Source organism: Oncorhynchus kisutch, linkage group LG16, assembly GCF_002021735.2.
Source record: "Oncorhynchus kisutch isolate 150728-3 linkage group LG16, Okis_V2, whole genome shotgun sequence".
In the NCBI taxonomy this organism is placed as follows: domain Eukaryota; kingdom Metazoa; phylum Chordata; class Actinopteri; order Salmoniformes; family Salmonidae; genus Oncorhynchus; species Oncorhynchus kisutch.
The window spans coordinates 18458647-18477589 of record NC_034189.2 but is presented as its reverse complement, the minus strand read 5'-3'; the positions used below and the strand labels follow the sequence as shown (position 1 = coordinate 18477589).

The following is an 18943-nucleotide window of genomic DNA, read 5'->3' as shown; positions in this document are numbered from 1 at the left end:
AGTACTGACGGGTGATGGCAGCTTGTCATTGCAGAGAGAAAGATTTGATTGACACCCGGATTAGCCAGTCACTAACCTTTTTTTTGTCCCGGGAGGAGGTGGAGCCAGAGGAATGTGATGAAGAGGATCCAGAATCCGAGTCGGAGGATGAAGAGTCGCCACCACTGGAGGGCGACGAACTCCTGTCGCTCGTCCTCTTCCTCTGCCTGCACCGCTCTTCTTCCTTCTTCCTCACATCTTCCTTCCGCTTCTTCTCTTCTTCTCCCTTACCAGGGTAAGAGGGGGGCAGAGCAGGCCCCATGGGCTCAACCTCAACAGCCTCTTCAGGTCCTCTTCTCCTGGTCTCGCCGGCGGCTTTCGGTGTCGCCTTTTCTGCCTGGCTGTCACTCTCCTTCTCCATCTTTACAATTTCTCCTCCAGTTTTCCATCCAGGCTTTTCCGCGGACGCCTTGTTCGGTGAGGTGATCTCTATGGTGTTGTCTGTGTCCTGCTGGGCCCCTGAGACGAGGACTTCCTGTTTGAGGGGGGGTTCCCCTGGCGTGGTCACCACCACAGACCCCTGTTGCCCAGGTTTGGGAGGGGATGCCATGGAGCCGGATGAGGTGTCGGAGAACATGCGGGGCTTCTTGGGGGCGAGAGCAGGCAGGCAGGCGATTGAGCCGGGAGGGGAGGAGAGGGGTTCGTCACTGCCGAAGGGTGACTTCTTCGGGCTGTCCCCCTGGTGCACCGCAGGCACCTCTGACCCCCCAGACCCAAACGGCGAGGACACAGACGTCACATCACGTCCGTGCTTCCATGGCGGCAGGCAACTCTCACGCTCTACCTGTTTCTCCTCTTTCTCCGTTCTCTTCTGTGCCGTCTCTCCAGATGTACCCTGGGGCTCCACGGTGAGGGTGATGCCTGGGACAGCTGCTCCAGACACCAGAGAGAGAGGATGGAACTGGGCCCCTGATCCAAACATAGACACTGGTGCAGGGACCTCGGGTACAGGGACGGTTCCGGAGTGCGCTGCGCTGCTGCCTCCGATATGGGTGATAGCAGCCCCAGGGAACAGGACTACCCCAACCCCCGGTCCTGCTCCTGGGACGATGCTACCGCCATCTCCTGATCCGGATGACTCCCCACCAGGACCTGTCTGGCCGTCTGAGGCACCCTCACCTCTCTTCCCGAATGCTCCCTCGGAAGCCATCTTGCGGGCGAGCAGGGAGAGGGGTCCGGGCCGCCGCTGGGCCAGGGGCTCTGGGCTGCTGGAGCGGGAGCTGGAGTCAGAGTCGTGCCTCTGGAGGCCACCTGGAGGGGAGCGGACGGCTACCCCAGCCCCTGCTCCTTCTGGCTCCTCATCCATGTCGGGCGGGCTCTGCTTGGGGGTGTCGGGTAGAGGAAAGGAGAGCTCTGGAGGAGGGGAGGGGGGCGGGGTGGGCTGGCGGAGCTGCATGGGGGGCTGGTGTACTACCTGCTGAGGGGGGATGTGTTGCGGAGGCTGGAGCTTGCGTCTGGACCTCTCTCGGCCCACTGGGATGCTGGGGGAAGGCTGCTGGGGCCGAGGGGGAGGGGAACGTCCTCTTCCACCGCCACCTCTTCTTGCCCCCGCCGCAGGTCCCCACTCATCTTCATCCTCCTCACTGCTGTCATCATCATCGCTGTCTTCCTGGACGCGGTTACCCCCGGCGCTGGCTGCTGCCCGAGCGGAGCGGCTGAGGTGGAGCACATAGTGGGCGGGTCGGTCGTCATCCGCCGGGGCGGTGCCTTCATTCTCCTGGGCCTGGACGCGGGGGGGCATGGAGGGTGGCAGGCCCTGGCGCTCGGGGTCCCCCAGGACACGCACAGACAGGGAGGCCACAGCGCGGGGTGGTGAGGGGGTGGTGAGCTCCTCGTGGCGGAGGCCAGTGTGGAGTGAGAGACGCTGCTGCGTCCAGGAGCCAGGGGCGTCAGGGGACTCCTGGGGCACGGAGCCTGGGCCAAAGTGTGGTCTGCGAGACATCGTCCCTTTGCCCATACCCTGGGACATCATTCCTTGCCCCATCATCATTGTCCCTCCTCCACCTCCTTCCTCAGCCCGGGTCAGTGGGGGCTGAGAGGGTATGGGGCAATGCTGAGGTAGAGAGAGAAATTGAGACTGTTAGCTAGCCTGATATGAACACATGAACAAGAAATTATAGGAGAATAAATATATCTTGGACCGTTCGAATGTAATTGCCTTTTGAGCGTCTTCTGCTCCTGTGTGTGTGTTACTGACCTTGTCAGGATGGTAGGAAGCACTGTCGTTGTCCTGCTCTGTGTCCTCCTCCTCCTCATCCTCGTCCTCCTCCTCCTCTGGGCCTGTTTCCCCTGAGGGGAAACAGAGGTTAGATGTTAGGGATCAGACTCTGCACTACAACTCAATTGGGAATGGAGAGAACAAGAAAGACTACTCATCCAACATACCAAAAATAACCTGGTATATACAAATCATTTAAACTGGACAGCTTTATCGCCATCTCTACATTCAAGACTCAATCGGGGGGCTCCCGGGTGGCGCAGCGGTTTAAGGCACTGCATCTCAGTGCTACAGACCCTGGTTCAATCTTGGGCTGTATCACAACCGGTCGTGATGGGGAGTCCCATAGGGCGGCGCACAATTGGCCCAGCATCGTCCGGGTTAGGGTTTGGCCGTCATTGTAAATAAGAACTTGGTCTTAACTGACTTGCCTTGTAAAATAAAATAAATAAAAATCATGAACACTCTTACGGACACTTGTGGCTGCTTCGTGTGATGCATTATCGCCTTTACTTTTTTGCCCTTTGTGCTGTTGTCTGTGCCTAACAATGTTTGTACCATGTTGTCATGTTGTGTTGCTGCCATGATGTGTTGTCTTACATGGCATCCAAACCAGCTGCACGCGTGCACCATCGTGCATAAATGTATGTTTTCCCCCAACACCAAACGCGATCACGACACGCAGGTTAAAATATCAAAACAAACTCTGAACCAATTACATTAAATTTGGGGACAGGTCCAAAAGCATTAAACATGTATGGCAATTTAGCTACCTAGCTTGCTGTTGCTAGCTAATTTGTCCTGGGATATAAACATTGAGTTGTTATTTTACCTGAAATGCACAAGGTCCTCTACTCCGACAATTAATCCATACATAAAACGGTCAACCGAATCATTTCTAGTCATCTCTCCTCCTTTCCTTTTTCTTCTTTGAACTTATATGGTGATTGGCATCTAAACTTTCATAGTATTACCACGATGACCATCAATACAGTTAGTCTTTCAATCACCCACGTGGGTATAACTTCTATGCTTCTATAAACCAATGAGGAGATGGGAGAGGCAGGACTTGCAGAGCGATCTGCGTCACAAATAGTTGTTCTTAACTGACTTGTATAGTTAAATAAAGGTTTAAAAAAGGGTTCAAATAAATAAAGACAAGCTGTTAGTACACCTTCGGGTAAAATAAGAAATATATTAAAGTGGTTATTGTGGTTTATTCCTAGTAGTTCTCCTCAGCCCACACTGACCCAGTCAGTATGAGAAGGTGAGTTTAACTCACTTGCAACCAGAGAGACACACTGTCAGTCTGGTGCATCAGTATTAGCATGGCGGGATCATCATCGGAGACAATAAGAACTTGGGGACATTACATGGTGCAAGAGGCCTGAGATTGGCCCACTATCCATATATGCAGATGACAAGGGCACTCAGCTATAAGGCCACTGTTTATATGCAGATGTGGATGGCACTAAGCTAACTGCCCTCCATTCATTCACTGGTATCACTCTACAGCTGTTAAGCTATATAGCACTAAGCTATAGGGCCGTTGTACATTGTTCAGATAGAGCGCAGACTTGAACTACATGTCCAAACTCACATACCACTTACAATGCATGCCCAAAACCTTGCTTCAGTGTGGATATTGGAACAGACTACTATGTTCCAATGTCCACTCAACACTAGCATTCTATGTTAAGTAGTGTGCTAGTGTGGATCTTACCATCGACCTCTGCCGCCTCCCGGGCCTCTCTCTCCAGCCTCTGGCGAAGGAGCTCCTGCTGCTGAGCCAGGTACTGCTTTATGAAGCTGTTCTGGCTCATCTCCTCCCCAATCTGAACACACAGGGGACATAAGCACATTAGAAAGCAGGGAAGGGAAATACTAGGCTATCTGTGTGTTTTAAAGATACAGGACTGATCTTCACCACAATCTAAAACGATAGACACAATCAGAGAGAGGGGGGGGTGGGGGTAAAATTATCAACTTTGTGCATTGAACGATACAGGTTGGATTATTTTCTAATTCATTTGAGGGTAAAAAAAAAAAACACACATATCTGGTCTGAAACACACAGATGACTGACAATTAAATCAGGTAACCTCTGTAATATTGCCTCTACGTCTAGTACCGACTCTCCAAACAGTAGTGTATTGCTTGGTCTCTTACCTGGGAGTTGGGCTGAAGCCCAATGTGGGAAGTGGAAGTCTTCTTAACATTTTCCAACATCAGAGCCTAAAACAGCGAGCGAACTACTGGTTAAAACACATCAAACACAAACGTAACCTGTTGTGTTTTCACAGAAATGCAGGCTAATAAGAGCTATTGATTTATTCTCCTCAGCCCACACTGACCCAGTCAGTATGAGAAGGTGAGTTTAACTCACTTGCACCCAGAGACACACTGTCAGTCTGGTGCATCAGTATTAGCATGGCGGGATCATCATAGGAGAGAAGAAGAAAAAGCAATACAGGCAGTACTAAACATTTAACATTTACATTGCAGAAAAACTGAATTATTGGAGGCACATACATGAAATCAGTCAACAAATATAGCATCCTAGAAAGGACAACAAGCCCATCTTCCCATTCCAACTCCAGCAGCAAGTGATGCCCAAAACTCGTCATAGTGGTGGGGAGCAGGGTCTCTGAAACAATTTCTGTCCTGCGGTCTGGAGCTTCTCTTCTAATGAAGACCCGTTTTAATTCTGTATAGGCTAAATAGGGAACGTAGAAGCGAAATGGATCGTTGGTCTGTTGCATAGGAGGAGGGGCATCATTGGGATGGGTAAATCCAAATCGACTTGGGTCATTGAGTTTCTAGTGCCAAACAGTTTCGATCGCCCTTCCACTGACATTTGCAAACCTTCAGCTTGCATTCTATTGGAAATGCAGAAGAATAGCCCATTTTTACACACAGGATATTGCCCATAATACAAGTATAGGAAACTGCATGGCTGATTGAAAAACGGGTCGTTATAATGTATGACATTATTTGTGATTGCTGAGCATTGTGTGCAATTCTAAGTTAAGAGACTTATGAGGCGATTATAATGCAATTGGGAAATGTATTTTTCTAATGATGGTGTCCAAATTAATATTCAGCAGTAACAGTAGTTTGCTGGAAACTTAACGTTTTTCAGTAGTGGTAGTGTTAAGGAAAATTTGACATAGTTAAATAATATAGCTAGCTAATTGACGAGAAAAAGAAAATCAACTTCACGTTAATTATCTAAAACATGCTTGCCTTACTAAGCTAGCTAGTCACGTAGCTAGCGAGTTAATGTTCCTATAAACAGCGCATATGGGCAGGCGCGTACCCAATCACCCTGCCCCCTTTTCCTCTCACAGAGCGCAGGCCCGAAGATAGTTCGCTAGCATTAACACACGCTCCGAATGGGCCTTCAGTTCGGTCCGTGCAACACATCTCAACTTTGAAGTGTGTTGCACAACAAAAGACAATTATACAATTGGTTCGACTTATTTTAACACACCGATGGATAATTTGCCAGACCTGAAATCCTCCGAACGCGTGCCTAATATTATGGATTCCCGCACCCGAACCACCGAAACACGGCCTATAATTCACTCTCGCCTCCTGCTTAACTTGACCAGCTCGTCGGTAGAAGCAATAACCGGCGCCAAACTTACCCCCTTCAGTCGCTTAATGAGCGCATTTTTTGCCCCGCTTTTAGGGAGGTGTCGATGCTCCAAAGCGGCTTTCAAATCCGCCACACGGAGCGATTGTAGCGATTTACCATCCAGCGTAACATCTTCATCCGCCATTTTGCTTTCCTGTCGCTCTGTCGACTCACGGGAGCTCCAACAGGCGTCGCTACGTCCTCCGAATCCCCGCCAACGTCACCGTTCGGCAGTCTCCAGAGAGTGGAGAGACTTTCCTAATGTAGTTACCAGCAGATACAGTGCTAGCCATCTCTAAAATACACATCTTCCATCATTTAAATTTGCCGTATCCATGTGTCTGACGCTTTTTATAGACAGTGCACAGTATAATGTCCTAAAAAACATGCCACAATTAATAAGTCAATGCTTCACTAACAAGGGGGAAACTGAAACACCTTTTTATAATACATATACTTTCATCAGAAATAATCCACACCAAGACAGAATGTAATTGTAAAAATGCATTTGTACATTTTAGAAGGGAACAGAGTCAAATGACTTATTGTAGTGTTCAATTTACATGAACTGTAGACTAGATAGATCCATATGCCTTGTATAGCCATTGAGTCAATCCCAACAAATTCACTTTAGTGTAAAAAAAAAAATACATGAAAAGCTTTCAAAAATACATTCTGGTACAAAAAAGGCAAAAAACAAATGTAGCTTAATCAAACTAACTGCTCTTCTCCATTTGTTCTTTTCAAACATTGTAGTAAAATTGAAATCACGGTGTGAAGTGAAAACATCCCTGGTTAAATGTGCATATATAACAAATATAGCAACTTAAAGCCATGCAGATCACAAAGCCACTAGGAAAAAAATTATAAATAAATACAATTGTTATTAATTATGATGACGCTTTTCTATTATTAGGTCCTCCGGCTATGGATGTGACTTGACTGTGCAGGCAGGCATTCTGTAGAAACCCTGCTACTTTCCACTAGGGGGAGCACAAAGGCAAAACACTAGTGTTTGACAAAGCTACTTCCAACATTTTTTTGGCACCGACGCATATTTGTTCATTTCACCCTCCTATCACCAACATACACTGCTGCAGAGTCAGGCAGCAATACTAGGGAGGGTGGCAGCATTGACTTTGCAGGGTGCGATGAGAGTCTTTCAACAATAGGAAAGCCTAGAAGCCTGCGCCCCAAATCATACCTTAGCCCCCTATGCACTTATTATTAGTATCTGAGAGGATTGGGTAAGAGTAGCCCATGAAGCAATATGGCGATACTTCCACCTAGCCTATCAGAGGCTACAGGGAACTAGATAGGTAGGAGCAATGCTTGGGCACAGAAGATTAGTTTAAGCATTGACTTAAGGAGGGCGATGGTGACAAAGATGAACTTCATGGAGATACACACGCACTACAGAAATACCCCATTTGGCAAGTCTGCAACCCACCTGTCTGCTATGGATGCCTCACTGACAATAGAGTTGAATAGAAAACAGACAGGCAACAGTACACCAGCATGTCTGTCTGGGAGCTACCCGCATAGACAAAAGACAACCTTTTCTTTCTCATCCTTTGGACAACATGTCGGGGACTGTGTAGGAAAGTGAGGGTGTGTGACGGAAGGTGTAATATGTGTGAGAAAGCGAGAGGAAAGGGAGACAGGTGTAGACAGGTAAAAGTTGGAATACAGGTTCTTCCCTCTCGATGGCCCAACCGTGGGAAAGGGCATGCCTGAGCCCGCTCTTGCACCACTCCAACAACAGGTTACTTGAAACCAATCTCAGTCCGACATAGAATTCTTAATCTTCTTTCCAATCCCCCTCTTCCAGACTACAAGCTAGGAAACTGAAGGGGTAAAAGAGTAGCCATCTTGCAAGCTCCTATGGTCAACATCCTCTGGATAATACAAGTTTTACACAATCAGCAATGCAACACCAGGCAGAAACACACAGTAATGCTGCCACAGCATTTATATACAGACCCACCACCTGCACCTTCATCCAGCTTTCCCTGTTCTCCTCCATCGTAACAAACAGGATGTGGGCACACTTGGGGGTGGAGAGTTACTTCGAATAAATAAGGATGCAAAGATAAGAAAACAAATGACAAAGGAAGAGGAACGTATGGCAACCGACCACAACTAGGCTGTCTCCCATAATACGGTGGCCCAAAAGGGACACTCAATGTCACAAACCTGGTTCAAACATGAGCAAAACCAAACATCCATCAATCAAATAAGTTAGACACACAACGAGACAACTGTGCTTGGCAGTTGGCACTAAGAGCACAGAAGTCAGTAAGTATAAAAACAAAGCCCAACCAACACAAAATCTAACTCAATGACAAATTTGAGGCACAGATCTCAGTTCTTCTTCCGCTCTGATAATCAATGATTCCAAGTCACTTACTTCCAATGTCAAACCATTCAATTAAAAAGACCACACATTGAAACAACTATTAAGGCAGCATTTCCCAAACTCGGTCCTCGGGACCCCAAGGAGTACACGTTTTGGTTTTTGCCCTTGCACTACACAGCTGATTTAAATGATCAAAGCTTGATGATTCATTTATTATTTCAATCAGCTGTGTAGTGCAAGGGCAAAAACCAAAACGTGCCCCCCTTGGGGTCCTGAGGACCGAGTTTGGGAAACCCTGAACTAAGGCATTTCAAGAAGAGAAGTTGAAGAAATATTGTCAAGATATCTCTGCGAGGCGCTTTAGCAGGCTGGAGAATCCTGCGGCATGCTGGGACAGCTCTGCCACGCGGTCCACCATTTCCTGGGTGGCAGAGACCGATGGATAGTTTTGTGCTGCCCCCTTTGTAGCCACGACGACAGCCTTCAGGGCCTGACACAGACGCCCCCCTGAGGTTGTGACCTACGGAGAGAGAAAGACAAAAATACATCTTACCTTAATGTCCCTAATCCCTTTCACCTTGACCTAAAACTCTAATTAATTCTGCTGCAAGCTCTTCTTTATGTTTGACTATAAACTCTACATTTGGAATGAAATGCAGGGTCGTGTTCATTAGGCATAGAATGGAAGAAAACTGACTGCAACAGGTAGGGACTACCTAAACTCGTCCTATGAAAAACATTCATTTTCTTTTTCTGTTGTAAAATGTTTTGCCACAGTGTGCCCTCATGAACACACACGACCGTGTCATTTTGGCATGAAATGTGTGCTGACCTTTGCTCGGAGGTCAGGAGAGGTCAGGAGGCGGGAGAGCGTGTCCCCGATGAACACCAGCTTGTGCGCCGTCACGATCAAACTCTTCCCCCGGGAAACGAAGACGCGGGGAGGCTGGTTCCCCTGCACACTGTTGAAGAGCACGTCGATGGAGTCGGCCAGACAGGAGAGGTGGGACAGGCTCTGAGACGAGTAGAAGGACAGCAGCTCAGAGTCCTCCAGAGAGAGAGAGATGGGCAGAGGAGGGGAGGGGCTCAACTGGGGGGAGGGAGAGAGACAGAGAGAGGGGGGAGGGAGAGAGACAGAGAGAGGGGGGAGGGAGAGAGACAGAGAGAGGGGGGAGGGAGAGAGACAGAGAGAGGGGGGAGGGAGAGAGACAGAGAGAGGGGGGAGGGAGAGAGACAGAGGAGGGGGGAGGGAGAGAGACAGAGAGAGGGGGGAGGGAGAGAGACAGAGAGAGGGGGGAGGGAGAGAGACAGAGAGAGGGGGGAGGGAGAGAGACAGAGGAGGGGGGAGGGAGAGAGACAGAGGGAGGGGAGGGAGAGAGACAGAGGGAGGGAGAGAGACAGAGGGAGGGGTAGGGAGGAGAGAGAGAGAAGGGGGGGAAAGACAGAGGGGGGAGGGGAGAGACAGAAGGGGAGGAGGGGGAGAGACAGAAGGGGGGGGAGACAGAGAAGGGGGGGAGACAGAGAAGGGGGGGAGACAGAAGGGGGGGGAGACAGAGAAGGGGGGGAGACAGAGAAGGGGGGGAGACAGAGAAGGCAGGCAAAGAGGGGATAAGGAAGAGAAGATAGATAGGGAGAGAGTTAGATAGGGAGAGAGTTAGATAGATGGGGAGAGAGTTAGAGACACAGGGGGGGGGGGGGGGGGGGGGACAGTGAGATAGGGTCATCATTGTAATGGTAGGGATGAACATTGTCACTTATGGAACTGCCATCTATTGTGCACTGGGCCCCCGTTGTCTATTATGTCAAGTTCTTAGAACCACAGATGACCTCCTGTTGTGTGGCTATGACACAAGTTGACGCAAGGGTGCGGCAGGGTAGCCTAGTGGTTAGAGCGTTGGACTAGTAACCAGAAGGTTGCAAACCCCCGAGCTGACAAGGTACAAAATCTGTCGTTCTGCCCCTGAACAGGCAGTTAACCCACTGTTCCTAGGCCGTCATTGAAAATAAGAATTTGTTCTTAACTGACTTGCCTGGTTAAATAAAGGTTAAAAAAAATAACAAATAAAAAAACCTAAGCCTACAAAAATATAGGCTGAGAAAAAATGAGAGAAAGATATTGAGATTGAGGTAGAGATACTGTAAAGGTAAACAAGTTTAGTTAATCCAGGCAGGTTGAAACTGGATAAAGAAGTACAGAGAGCAGATTTACTGTCAATGTAACCTAAAGTCAGGTAGATCAATGTTGACTCACTGGACTGAAGGACAGAGAAAGCTCATCAGTAAATACACAAGAGAGAATTAATGATTCATCCGAGGCCATAGTTTGTGTATGTGGTGTGAAGATGTGAGAAGATGAGTGCGTGTATGTGCGGGGTGATTGGTGTGAAAACAAAGTGTGTGAGAATGAGACAAGCATATGTGTGACAATTGGAGCATAAGATGTGAGTGTGTGTTACTTACCCTAGGCTCTGTGGTGTGGATAGTCTGGTTTGACACATTCTCCGTCTGGACATCTGAGGGAGGCTCTGGCTTTCCCTGTGGAGGAATGGTGAAAGTACACTACATGACCAAAAGTATGTGGACACCTGCTCATTGAACATCTCATTCCAAAATCATGGAGATTAATATGGAGTTGGTCCCCCCCTTTGCTGCTATAACAGCCTCCATTATTCTGGGATGGCTTTCCACTAAAGGTTATAACATTGCTGTGGGGATTTGCTTCCATTCAGCCGCAACAGCATTAGTGAGGTTGGGCACTGATGTTAGGTGATTAGGCCTGGCTCACAGTCGGTGTTCCAATTCATCCCAAAGGTGTTCCATGGGGTTGAGGTCAGGGCTCTCTGCAGGCCAGTCAAATTATTACACACCGATCTCGACAAACCATTTCTGTATGGACCTCGCTTTGTGCACAGGGGCATTGTCATGCTGAAACAGGAAAGGTCCTACAGCAAACTTTTGCCACAAAGTTGGAAGCACAGAATCGTCTAGAATGTTTGTATGCTGTAGCATTAAGATTTCCCTTCACTGGAACTAAGGGGCCATGAAAAACAGCCCCAGACCATTATACCTCCTCCATCAAACTTTACAGTTGGCACTATGCATCGGGGCAGGTAGCGTTCTCCTGGCATCCGCCAAACCCAGATTTGTCCGTCAGACTGCCTGATGTTACTCCAGAGAACGCGTTTCCATCACTCCAGCCGACGCTTGCCATTGCACATAGTGATCATAGGCTTGTGTGTCCGGGCGGCTGCTCGGCCATGGAAACCCATTTCATGAAGCTTCCAACTAACAGTTCTTGTGCTGACGTTGCTTCCAGAGGCAGTTTGGAACTCGGTAGTGAGTGTTGCTATGCGCGTCAGCACTCGGCGGTCCCATTCTGTGAGCTTGTGTGGCCTACCACTTCCCGGCTGAGCCGTTGTTGCTCCTAGACGTTTCCACTTCACAATAACAGCACTTACAGTTGATCGGGACAGCTCTAGCAGGGCAGAAATTTGACAAACTGACTTGTTGGAAAGGTGGCATCCTATGACTGTGCCACATTGAAAGTCACTGAGCTCTTCAGCAAGGCCATTTGCCTGCCAATGTTGATCTATGGAGATTGCATGGCTGTGTGCTCAATTTTGTACACCTGTTAGCAACAGGTGTGGCTGAAATGGAGGAATTCACTCATTTGAAGGGGTGTCCACATACTTTTGTAAGTATAATGTAGATACATCACTTTAGAAACAGCCATGGGCCCACAGAGCAGATACTGTCCAATAAAACAACTAGAAGAAGAGAGGCAAACATACAAGAGCGATTATTAATATTATTATTATTATAAGTCACTCTGGATAATGGAGTCTGCTTAAAGGGGAAGTATTTTTACAATTTGTAGTGGCTGTTTAAAGATGAGCGGTTTCTTCTGAACCATCTAACCTTAAATTGTAGAATCCTGAAATCCCCCTAAAACACAATGTAAAAAATAACTCAAACACAATGAAAATGCAGACAAGTGCCAGCAAGGGAGAGGTGAGCGAGAAACAAAAGCCAGCAGATTTTAGACTGACCTGCAGCTTCACGTATCCCACACTGTCTCCAACAGGAAGTGGTGCCGGGGCGGGAGTCAGACCTATCCCAGCGTACTCGTTCCCCATCTCTTCCTCTCCATCGCTCTGCCCTACCGTGATGGACATGGTCATGGAGGGTTGTGCGAGGGGCAGGGGGAACGCTGGCTGCGGGGTCGGGGGTAAGGGCCTTTCCTGGATCCAGCTACTCTTGCGTGGTCCCATACCACTCCCTACGGGTTTGATCTCCGCTACGGGGAGGGCTGGTAGGGGTCTCCGGGACAGGGAGTCCTGGGAAGGGAGGCGGGGCCGCCCCTGCGTCTGTAACAGGATGGTGGAGTCCTCCAGCGCCCGTTGGACCATAGAGAGCAGGGTGTCTGACGGAGGGGCGTGGCCACAGGAAGACAAAGCAGGAAGTAGATCTGAGAGGCGGGCCCAAGCCAGTTGGAGAGAGGGAGGGACCTCGCTGGGTTGACTCAACTTCCAGACGGACAGGATCTCAGCCAATGAGGTAGCCAGGTCCCTTGAGGAGGCGGGTGCACCCGAGGCAGTGCTCAGCACCGATTGGACAAGACTGGAAAGCGAGGTTCTCCATTGGATGTCACCAGACCCATTACTGGATACAGATAACCTATGTGTGGAAGACGACGTTGACGTCGCCGAAGTGGGCAAGACGTCAAGTGTGAGAGCAGGCATGTTGTAGATGCCACAGTCCGGCTCGGAGGTGGAGCCCAAGTCGCTGCCCTCACCCAGCCCCAGCGGCACTCTCTTCCCTTGGCCGAGGACAGAGTAGACCTGGCCGTGCTCCGTCTCCTCCAGAGGGATGATGGTAGACATGTCCCCCGGGGCCAGGGGTAAGCCAGGAAGGGAGGGAACGCTGTAAACGTCCTCCTCTGATTCAGCAGTTGTAACAGACGCTTGGACGTTGTAGGTCTGCTGTTGGGGGTCTGATGACGTGCTGAGTATTATAGTGGGAACATTGTACACCTGAAAGAGAGAAATGGAGATGAAGACAGAAAGGGATGGAAGGAGATGGAGAGGAATGGAGAAAGAAAGTAAATAGTTACTTTCCTCAAGGGGATATTGCTCTCTATTTTGCCCCCTGGCCCAGACACCAATTGCTCAGTTAGACAAAATAATGTCTAAAGCACAAGTGTAAAGGGCACCTAGATCATTCAACAGGACAATGTGGGTCTATATGGCGCAGAGCAAGTCTTCCTTGACCGTTATTGTTCTTCAAGTCATTCCATTCAGTCATTCTAAGCTCCTAGTCAGTAGTACTGTTTGTTATGTATGTTCTAGAAGAACAGAGGAGGAGATTGGATAGCCTGGCCATTACATTCCCACTGCGGTATAGACAGCTGGGTGTGACTGGGAGAAAATAGCAACAGCAGTATTCAGATCACACAGACTGGAATGCAGCTGACAGAGAAACAGGTGTGGCAGAGAGAGAGAGACGGAGGGAGGGGCTGTGGGAGGAAGGAACAGGTGAAGGAAAGTTGAGCCGAGAGAGAAAGAGGGGGACTGAGAGAAAGAGGGGGACTGAGAGAAAGAGGGGAGTACTGAGGGAGAGGGGGACTGAGGGGCAGAGGGAGGAAGGGAAGAACAGGTGAGGGAAGGTTGAGAGCTGAGGGGGGAGAGGGAGAATCAGAAGAGAAAAGAGGGAGAAAGAAAGATGAAGTGAGAGCGAGGAGTGAGAAAAAGACAGAGAAAGAAGAGAGCCGGGGAGAGAGAGAGAGAGAAATGGAGTAGGAGAGGAGAGAGATGGTGTCTGCACTGTGGAGGAAGAATCCTGACTGACCTCTGACTCTAGGTCAGTGTGTGGGGGGAGGGAGCGGGGGGTGTTGTAGATGTTCTCGTCGTCACACAGCGCTGCTGGGGCTTGCCGATGCCACCTACTGCTGGGCGGAGTATCATACACCTAGTAGACCAGGCACAACAACATGTCATAAGACTGTTATATACTTGTTATAAGCACAAGGTCAACGTCAGATATATAGTTCACATTGATTAACTAGGTTTGGAGTTTTTCCTGAATGCATGACTTGACGGGGAATAACTCTGGGGCCTAGTCATGACGAGATTGTCAGTCGGTCACCTGTTCGTCGAGGTTCTCGTCATCAGGATCTGCATACTCTCTGCCCTCTCCTTTCTTATTCTGCCCATTCTTCTTCTTTTCATCCGATGTCATCCTCCCATCCTTGCTCTCCTGCTGCAAGGGTACAGGAGTCGACTGGGGGGTGGAGATGGCAGGCTTAGAGGTGGACACAGGGGTTCCAGGCTGGGGCAAGTCTTTTCTGGTGACACCCCTCACTGGAGGGGCTGGAGGAGGTGGCTTACGGGCAAAGTTTGGTGACCTGGGCACTCTGCCTTGTCCCTGTCCTGGTCTGGCCAGCAAGGGGGACCCCCTGACGGGGGTAGCCGGAGCTAGCTTCCCCCTGGCGATGGGAGGGGTGGAGGGCACACCACTCTGACCTCTGGGGGTTCCTGGGATCACGCCTTTCAGCTGAGGTTTGGGGGATCCCAGTGCAGGGACAGGTGGAGTCCTGAGAATCCCTGCTCCCACATGGGTGGGGGTCTGGTACATCATCCCAGGGGTGCCCTGTGCCAGTTTGGAATGAGGGGTGAGGGGCTTGAGGGGGGCCCCCCAGTCCCCGTTGACCTGTGACGGGGTGAAGCTCTGAGTCTCCAGGATCCTGGTAGCGATGGGGGTAACCTGGGTCGCCACGGCCACCCCTGCTGCCCCTCCTGTGGGGGTCTGGTAGAACTCCTCGCTGGGCAGTACAGTACCTCTGGGGACCAGGTAAAAGCTGTCAGAGTGGCCTGCAGCCGCTACAGTCTCCCTGGGGACAAGGTAGGTGTTGTCCTCTGGCCCTTCTGGAGTTAGACCCACAGCCCGGGGCATCCCACTGGGGGCCAGATAGACATTCTCTGGGCCAGGGGCTCCAGTCAGACCCCCTGGTGATCTGTGGTGCTGGGGCCCAAGAAGTGTGGGGGTGGAGGGGGTCTGGTAAAGAGTCCCGGCTGAGTCTACATCTCTGCCTCGGAGGGAAGGCGAGCGCGGGCGCCCCGTCACCCCCCCGTCCCAATCGGGTAGGGGGCGTGTGCCAGAGCTGGAGCGGGAGCGTGGGCGACCCCCTACCTCGGCCTGTCTGAGGACCCCTGGTCTAGAGGCAACAGGCACCGCCCCTGGGCTCTGGTACAGGGCCTCCCCCAGGCTAGGTGGGGTGCGGTAGACGCCGTCTATGTCCTCCGTGGAGACTGCTGTGCGGGCCAGGGGGCCAGGGGAGAGGTACACGGAGTCTTCGCTGGGGGCGCGGCTAGGGGGTCGGGGGTCAGACCCCGGGGTGGTGTGGAGGAGGCGGAGGCGGTTGGCGGGGGCGATGCCCTGGCGCCCATGGAGGGAGCAGAGCCACCAGCCAGGACCCCCTCCCTGCTCCTGTTCTAGAACCATCAGGATGTCCCCCTTCCGGAAGGCTAGCTCCTCAGGGCTCTCTGCTGCATTGTCAAACAGGGCCTTCGCCAGCACCGTCTGAGGAGGGGGGGGGGGGGGGAAGAGGGACAGGGAAAACATATATAACACAGAAATATCTCATGACACAGTAATTTCTCCAAAATAAGAGATCCACAAAACACCCATCACTATCCCAGCGTTAATCCAGAGTTTTTCCTAATGAAGTCACGTGGTCAGGAAAAACTTTGGACACTAGTCATAGGGGGCAGTAATGACAGGAATGCACACACAGAGACAGCCTAACATCACACCCGGAAGCATACATCTACATGCTGACAGGACTGCACACAGACAAATGCATTGACTTGATGCCAAGAAAGAGATTGAGAATAGCTGATTGTATAACGGTTTAAGTGAATAGAAGAGCTAAAGATCAAGAGGGAGGAGCTAAACAAAAACAGTGTGGTGGCGAGAAAGAGAGAACACATTCAGTCCCATCAGTCCCATCATGACTAAACACATAATGATATAAGTGCTGAATCCCTATATACTTAGTTACTGCACACAGTACTTTCAGGGTGAGTAAAAAAGAGAGTCAGAGGAGGGAGGAATGATTGAAAAGACAAGAGGAGTAAATGGTCATGAGAAAAGAGAGGGACGGATGGAGGGAGAGAGAGGGAGGGGGGGAAGGGAGGCAACATCTGTCCCTAGTTTGGGGTTTAATTGCCGTCCCATGGGCCTCCTCTCATCTTCTCCTTTTCAAAACCCTAACCCCCTGGGGATTGGCTATAGAGACAAGCTGAGCCCTGAGCTGCGTTCAGTATGTAGGAAATTTAAATTTAAAAAAATGTAAAAGTCAAAGTGTCCAATGTTGTCTTATTAGAACACAGCATTTTGTTTTCAGTTGAAAAACGTTTTGCACTACTAGCTCTACTCTGAAACGTGCCTGCTGGAAACAGGGCAATGTTCAATTACTTAAAAACCGCATCCTTCATTCCCTCCCTTCCCCGAATGATGTAATCACTGATTTGAGAGTATTGGATGGGGACAACAAAAAGGTTCACGTCAGCCAATGGCCTTTCACCGATCTAGTTATGTCATATCAGTGATTCTCCCAAAGAAGGATGATACATTTTTAAGTATTCAAACATGGCCCTGGTTTGTAAAATAACTAGTGCCATGTCACCAGTTGGGCTCATTTCATCAGTGGCTGCTTACCCACTATATCTCATACAAAAAGTGCACACACACACACACACGATTGGTACTCACAGAGAGGGACATGTTTACTCTTCCTCAGACAGTGCTCCCGTCAGGACGTTGGGTCAGGCTCACAAACAGACAGAGTTCTCCATCTAGAACCAAGAGGTGAACTGCGGACTGCTGCGGAGTCCAAACACACGATCCGAGTTGTGTTCAAGGGAAACGCCACCAGCCTCCTTCAAGGCTGCGAGATGTCCTGCCTTCTTCACTCACCAACGCCCATAGGGTTCTTCTGTGTTGAGGGCATGATTGAACTGCTTCTTCTTGGCTCAGTGTTGTCGATCATTCTTGAGATTAAGATTAGAAAAGCCAGTTCGGCCGGATTGTGATGCAATCGTCATTTCACACTCCCGATTCCACTGAAGGAGAATCCTAGTCAGGGAAATGAGGAAATCGTTAGTGTTGTTCTCACTTTGTAAACAACATAGTCTAGATCCTTAGAGGATGTCAACATCTACCACTTGTATTTAGAGCCAATTCATAACTTCTGTCTTCTTACCATATCCCATGTTGTGGTCACACATCCATGATTTACAAGACTCACTACTGCATTCGACAAACAACTCCAAGGGTCCATCACAGAGTAAGATCCTTCAGATAAAAAGGCTCAACTGACCGGAATAATTTACCTATAGAAATCAGGGCATTTTAAGAAAGCCTTTTGTCAAATACTAAGAACAAACTGTTTTTAAATAATAGAAACATCACCATGTTAAGATATTTGTAAATATGTATGTATTATATACACTTAGTTTTATTAGTAGTTGTAGCATTAGTTTTTATTAGTTGTAGGCCCATTAGTAGTTGTACAACAACTTGCTATTCTGTTAATGTACTTTTAAAAATATTATTAGACAGTAGTTGGCATATTATTATTGTTACTAAGTATTGTTTGTTTAGTTTTTTCTCCCTTTGAACACTTGAAAACAAGCATCTCAAGAGATTTCATCCTGCAAATGCTACCCCAATGACAGATCTACAGTTCAAATGCAAGCGTTCAAAATATATAACAAGCGTTATTAGAAAAACGTATATCAAATAACGGTGGCAATTATTATTCTGTAAAAACTTAATTGGCAGCATAAAACTCAGAGGTTGCATATCAAGTTACCAGGCAGTTGGATCAGTCAGCCAAGACGAAATTTTAGACCATGGCATGGATTGACTCAGATGACGTAAATATTTGCTAACAAACGTTCGCTGGCCCCTTAAAGTTAGCACACAGCTCACCCGATCGCTGATAAAAAATAAAAATAAATGAATATTCAATATTTTGTTAGCTCACTTGGATAATGTGGGCCAAATTGTATCTAAATCGATGGAGCGGAGGCTAGCTTGTTACTGTAACGTAAACCGCTAGCTAGCCTATAGCCAATGGGCAAAACAAAAGGGGGCATGAAATCAGTTCGCTAACAAGCAAACTTCAGTCTGCATTCAAAATGACACTCACTTGTTGTTTTGTTCGCTAGCGTACTTACCCTTGATGAAATAGAAACATTTCATGCAATACTCGAGAAAAGAAAGACAGCTATCGAGCGTTCCCTTATTTCAGTTGAGGGAATTCGTGGCAAACGAGGTTTTTCTCGTATGTCTCCCTCCCGAGAAGGACTACGTAATTGGATACGACCCTCTTGCGGTAAAGCGCAACATTTTTGAGGATGGAGAAACCGAAGATTACAGCTCCGCCTTCAGCATTTCACTCGGGAGACTGGTGCTTTCACATACACAGATAGTTCAATCTGGGCCATTTTTATATGGCAAGGAGAGATACTGTAACCAACTAATTACGTTTAATGTAAGTAGATGGTAAACGCAATAAATTGTTATATGCTATTTGCTTTGCTGCGGGTTTTTGGATTCTGTTTGAATGGAGCACAGGCTGCCGTACAGACGAGAGTACAGGCGCAATGTCAATAGACGCAGT

At 49.0% G+C, this 18943-nt stretch overlaps 2 protein-coding genes and 2 non-coding genes across 9 annotated transcripts in view; all 4 read right to left on the bottom strand.

Moving 5' to 3' along the window:
• acin1b (apoptotic chromatin condensation inducer 1b) overlaps nt 1–6128 on the bottom strand; it is a 28907-nt gene extending 22779 nt beyond the window's left edge. For all 5 annotated transcript variants that reach the window (XM_020504130.2, XM_020504131.2, XM_020504133.2 and 2 more), the window contains exons 1-5: nt 5908–6128; nt 4427–4492; nt 3981–4092; nt 2237–2328; nt 77–2092 (exon numbers count right to left, since the gene is read on the bottom strand). In XM_020504130.2, the coding sequence (XP_020359719.1) occupies nt 77–2092; nt 2237–2328; nt 3981–4092; nt 4427–4492; nt 5908–6042 (2421 nt within the window). In that variant the 5' untranslated portion in view covers nt 6043–6128. The remainder of the gene's footprint in view (nt 1–76; nt 2093–2236; nt 2329–3980; nt 4093–4426; nt 4493–5907) is intronic.
• LOC116354135 (small nucleolar RNA U6-53/MBII-28) lies at nt 3488–3606 on the bottom strand. Its single transcript, XR_004203535.1, has one exon. It is a non-coding gene; the product is annotated as a small nucleolar RNA U6-53/MBII-28 (small nucleolar RNA).
• On the bottom strand, nt 4592–4708 carry LOC116354133 (small nucleolar RNA U6-53/MBII-28). The gene has a single exon (XR_004203533.1). It is a non-coding gene; the product is annotated as a small nucleolar RNA U6-53/MBII-28 (small nucleolar RNA).
• Nucleotides 6129–6322: 194 nt separating the features above from the next.
• LOC109906427 (embryonal Fyn-associated substrate) lies at nt 6323–18859 on the bottom strand. Of its 2 annotated transcripts, XM_020504114.2 has the most exons (9): nt 18498–18859; nt 17519–17648; nt 17029–17391; nt 14401–15834; nt 14104–14223; nt 12306–13289; nt 10717–10791; nt 9089–9346; nt 6323–8776 (listed from the first exon to the last, which is right to left on the bottom strand). In XM_020504114.2, exons 3-9 carry the CDS (start codon nt 17038–17040, stop codon nt 8594–8596), a joined length of 3066 nt encoding a protein of 1021 aa, XP_020359703.2. In that variant the 5' UTR covers nt 17041–17391; nt 17519–17648; nt 18498–18859; the 3' UTR covers nt 6323–8593. The 2 variants fall into 2 exon arrangements, with proteins under 2 accessions (XP_020359703.2, XP_031647786.1); XM_031791926.1 differs by lacking the exon at nt 17519–17648.
• Between the last annotated feature and the right edge of the window lie 84 nt (nt 18860–18943).

Bases quoted from the DNA above. Each gene is read 5' to 3' on its own strand.
- LOC109906427 (XM_020504114.2), bottom strand. The intron at 10,792-12,305 runs GTCAGTCTAAAA...ATTCCTCCACAG, and splicing joins TGGGATACGTGAAGCTGCAG to GGAAAGCCAGAGCCTCCCTC. The intron at 9,347-10,716 runs GTAAGTAACACA...CCCTCCCCCCAG, and splicing joins TCCACACCACAGAGCCTAGG to TTGAGCCCCTCCCCTCCTCT.